Source organism: Aplysia californica, unplaced genomic scaffold, assembly GCF_000002075.1.
Source record: "Aplysia californica isolate F4 #8 unplaced genomic scaffold, AplCal3.0 scaffold00161, whole genome shotgun sequence".
NCBI lineage: Eukaryota > Metazoa > Mollusca > Gastropoda > Aplysiida > Aplysiidae > Aplysia > Aplysia californica.
Genome location: NW_004797431.1, coordinates 1,252,362 through 1,256,678, shown reverse-complemented (window position 1 = coordinate 1,256,678; position 4,317 = coordinate 1,252,362). Strand labels below are relative to the sequence as shown.

The 4,317-nt window shown below is 45.6% G+C and overlaps 1 protein-coding gene across 1 annotated transcript in view; it reads right to left on the bottom strand.

Annotated features, from left to right (window-relative positions):
• The window catches only part of LOC101845464 (baculoviral IAP repeat-containing protein 6), a gene marked incomplete in the record, with an annotated part of 131,221 nt that overhangs the window by 10,248 nt on the left and 116,656 nt on the right, over positions 1 to 4,317 (bottom strand). The window contains 1 exon segment of the mRNA XM_035969592.1: positions 3,597 to 4,060. Within this exon segment, the coding sequence (XP_035825485.1) occupies positions 3,597 to 4,060 (464 nt within the window).

Sequence of the window (4,317 nt, the reverse complement as noted above, 5' to 3'; positions counted from 1 at the left end):
ACAAGAGAGTAACAAACATAAAAAAGAAGAAGGGGAGATAAGGACGATAGATGTTTGATAGGAAAGAAGAAGCAGCAGAAGCAAACCACACCAGAGCACCCGCCAACCGCCCACAGTAAGAGTTTAACTGCACTTGAAACACAATAAGGTCATATAAGTGCCGAAGATTAGAGGTGTTACAAGAGAGTAACAAACATAAAAAAAGGAGGAGAGATCAGAATGAGAGATGTTTGATAGAAAAGAAGTACTAAATCACACTACTAGGCTATTTAAGAGACTGGGCCTTCAAATTTGACGTCCGCCTCCCATAGGACTGAGCCAAATGGATTGACAGCCTCGAAATCTCCACAAAACGATCAAAGTTCAAGAGCCCCCTTTCTGGGATTCGAACCAGGGCCGTCCACTCAGTAATCCAACTAAGCTAACAGAGTGCAGATTCATCCGCTGTCCAAATCAAACACTAACACACAAACACATTGTCCAAACCAAACACTAACACACAACCACATTGTCCAAACCAAACACAAATTTCTAATGTCCCAAGTTGTGTCGTCTCAGTCTTGATGTCTTAACTGATTCCGTCCTTTTGGCCACTGAGACTGACAGCAGATCTGGGTTTTTCCACTGTCTCCATTCGGCCGTTGACACTGACAGCAGATCTGGGTTTTTCCACTGTCTCCATTCGGCCGCTGACACTGACAGCAGATCTGGGTTTTTCCACTGTCTCCATTCGGCCGCTGTGAGCGGCTCGACGAAATTCGAGTGAAATCCGAAACGAAGGCGCACTTTTTAACATAGTTCTTAAGTTGTCTAAAGGAAGTAGAACTTGTAAACAAGCCTGACCTCAATCTCTGAGCCCCAAAATCAATCGAAACTCCGCGAAATCCTTGCAAAAATCATTGTTTTGTGGTCGCTAAGTAAGGATAAACAACATGGAGCCTGGTATAATAAAAAGGCCCTTCAGTGAAAAATATTCAACTAAATTTGGGAAATTCTTGCAGAAATGTGTGCTACGGTGTTCCCTCTGCACGTTTGTGTTGATTCTTCTATTATGGATTATAAGGACTTGTAGAGCTGAGAAAATGAGGTAAATAGAAATTTTCGAAGAGGTGTTGCACAATTATTTTTCTCTTCATTTCTGTCTGAGGGAAAATACAATACAATGAGAATATAGGTCATTGTCATTGATATAAACAGATTCCTCTGCTTATCCCCATCAGTTTGGTATATGACAATACATCTCCTATATTACAGTAACTTAGAGCTTCACAGTAATGCATTAAATAGATGCACCCCAGGTGAAAAATTGAACAGGGAAAAATAACTCTGTCCAGAGCCTGAAAAAATCATGGCTGGAATCACCCAAATGTCTCAGTCATGATGTCTAATTCATACAGCATAATAATAATAAAAAGCATTTGTATAGCGCATATCCCCGCTCAACAGCAGGCTCTATGCGCTTTACACTATATTATTACCCCAGCAGACCATAGAACACTCCGAAACATTCTCAGCTTCCCGGGAAGCATACAGTGCAAGCAGCTGATTAAGCGCTCAAACACTAACAAACTGACAAGATCTTTCGCTGTCTATAGCCGGGTACCCATTCCCACCTGGGTGAAGTGAGGAAAATTTGCGTAAAGTGCCTTTCCCAAGGACACAACGTCGGGCCCCTGACGGGATTCGAACGAGCGACCTTACAGTTGCGAGTCCGAGAGCCTAACCACTAGGCCACCGACGCCACAAGTCTGTCTTATAATGCGTAAGTCATGATGTCTAATCTGTGAAGCCAAAGTCATCTCTCAGCTTCAAAGTCAAAGTCAAAGTGTCTACTCCATGGTGTTCAAACTGCATGGTCTGTCCTTTCACCAAGTAAAGTCCCTACAAGCAGTTTTCTTGGCCCAAATGAATTTTGGAGCTTTCTAACCACGGAAAGATCACCTGTAAAATTCTTCTCAGTCTCTTTCTTCTTGTTTGTTTTTGTAAAGTGTTTTCCGGCGCTCGCAACTGCATAGGTCATATGAGCGCGCGGGACACACCTAATATTTTCAGTTGGTAGGAGATTTTGAATTTTGCCCGGGTGGCGGCCGAAGCCTACTCTTATCGATTTTAGACAACCAAGGGATCTTTAACGTGCGCAACTTGCACACTGGCCCTCCGAGATTTTTCGCCCTTGTCCGAGAAGGCTAGGTGTAGATCTTTCCTACCAGAAGATCAGGGGTGTGGCAGAAAGACAGCAGTAATGAGGAGCCAAGGAGTAGCAGTAGAAAGGCTGCAGAAAGAGTCAGGAGCCCAGAGGAGGGGGCAAAGGAGGCGAAGGGGTGGGGGCAGAAAGTGGAAATGAAAACAGACAACAGAACATTGTTAGAGAGCAGGAAAGGAGGTGAAAGAAGACAATTTTAGAGAAGAACATTTTTTTGGTCGCTACCCCGAATTCGAACCCAGGACCTTTGAATGAGAGGCCAACACCTTAACCTCTAGGCCACGAGAGCCCCCGCTCTTTCTTCTGCTAATAGGTTTCTCAGTTTCAGTTTTAGAACAAGTTTTATGGCAGTTGCAACACAATTAGGTCACATAAGGGCTGGAGATAAGAGGTGTTACTAGAGAGTAAAATACAAAGAAAAGAAGGAGAGATGAGGAGGATAACCATTTTTTAAATAAGAAAGGAGCAAACACACTAGAGCACCCATCAATCACCCACACAAACTTCTTCTCTCTGAAAATCTGTCACTCTATGTCTCCACAGACAACATGCACAACCACTCTCTCTTGTAACTCTCCTTTGTACCACCACCCCGCCTCGTTACCGATCTAGATCTATCTCCCATTAAGCATGTCTTTGTGGAGGTGCTCTCAGTATCATCTGAAGGAAAATCTGGCTCTGTCTCACTAGCATAGATGTCATCAAATGAAGCATTTCTTCTATGATGTATTCCTCATGACGGTCAAGCCACCATTTACTTTACTTAACCCTATCCGTACGCCCTGGGGTCATTTTGTACCCCCGGGGTTGTATTCTTCACATTTTAAAATAATTCTAGTACTAAGATTTCTTTGAAACTTTCAGTATTTCTAAAAAAAATCATTTTGACAGACTGCTATGCAAAGCCTACGGATCGGATTAACGAGGAAATTTCCTCTTTGGAGAGTGGAGGCACAGAGTTCCCCATGTCGTATGGATACGATAGTAAAACGCGACGTACTGATAGGGTTAAGTGGAGGCACAGAGTTCCCCATGTCGTATGGATACGATAGTAAAACGCGACGTACTGATAGGGTTAGAGTAAGGAAAAGTTTCAAATGTAACGGTTGTGTTTGAAGGTGTCACTCCAAATGGGGAATCCCTGTGCGTGGGCACACATGTGTAAGTCCAGGTGTTCAACCCAAGACATGTGGGCGATTGGTGGGTGCTCTGGTGTGGTTTGCTCCGTCTTTCCTATAAAACATTTATCATCCTTATCTCTCCTCCTCCCTTTTTGTGTATGTTACTCTCTTGTGACACATCTATTTTTCGGCACTTATATGACCTCATTATGCTGAAAGTGCCGTAAAACTCTTACTAAAACTAAAACCTCGACATTTCCACCACAACTCACTTGAGCCTGCTGGCATATGTGTCCACACATCCCTTCATCTTCTCCAGCAGCTTCTCAATGGAGGACTGTGGGTCCGACGAGCTGCCCCCCGCGCAGCCTGCCTCCTCCATGGGCAGCAGGATTGGCACGAGGCACGGGGTGAGGGCGATGCCGCGCAGCAGCTGTAGCAAGGCTCGGTAGAGCGGCACGTGGCGCGCCATATCCAGCACCGAGTCGTTGCGCAGGTAGGAGGAGAGGGCGGGGACCAGGCACGACTGCGACAGGAGCTCCCGCAGCGACGACGGGATCACCGACTTGACCTCTGAACCCGACTGGGAGGAGGAGGCCCCGAGGCTGACCGGAGAGGAGGCCGTGCTGCGCGCATCCTGGTCTTCGTTTTCTTCCTCCTCCTCGTCCTCCGACGGCGTTATACATCCCGGCTTGAGGCTGGTGCCCAGGTTGGGGTTCACGTAGCTGGCCAGCACCTGACACAGACAAGGAAGGGGAAAAAATCTTAGTGTTCCTGTTTTGTTTTTCAGTTGTTTTTTGTTCTTTTTAAAGTACAGAGAAGCACATCGACAATATATGTGTCCTGACCTGGAGGAATCCGCACAGGAAGTCATTGGGGTTTTCTGAAAACCTGTCCATACCTCTTGCTTTTGATGAAAAGTATATCCATTTATCTTGGATACACACACACACACAACACCCCCCACCCCCTTCCCCTCCTTCCCACCTGTAG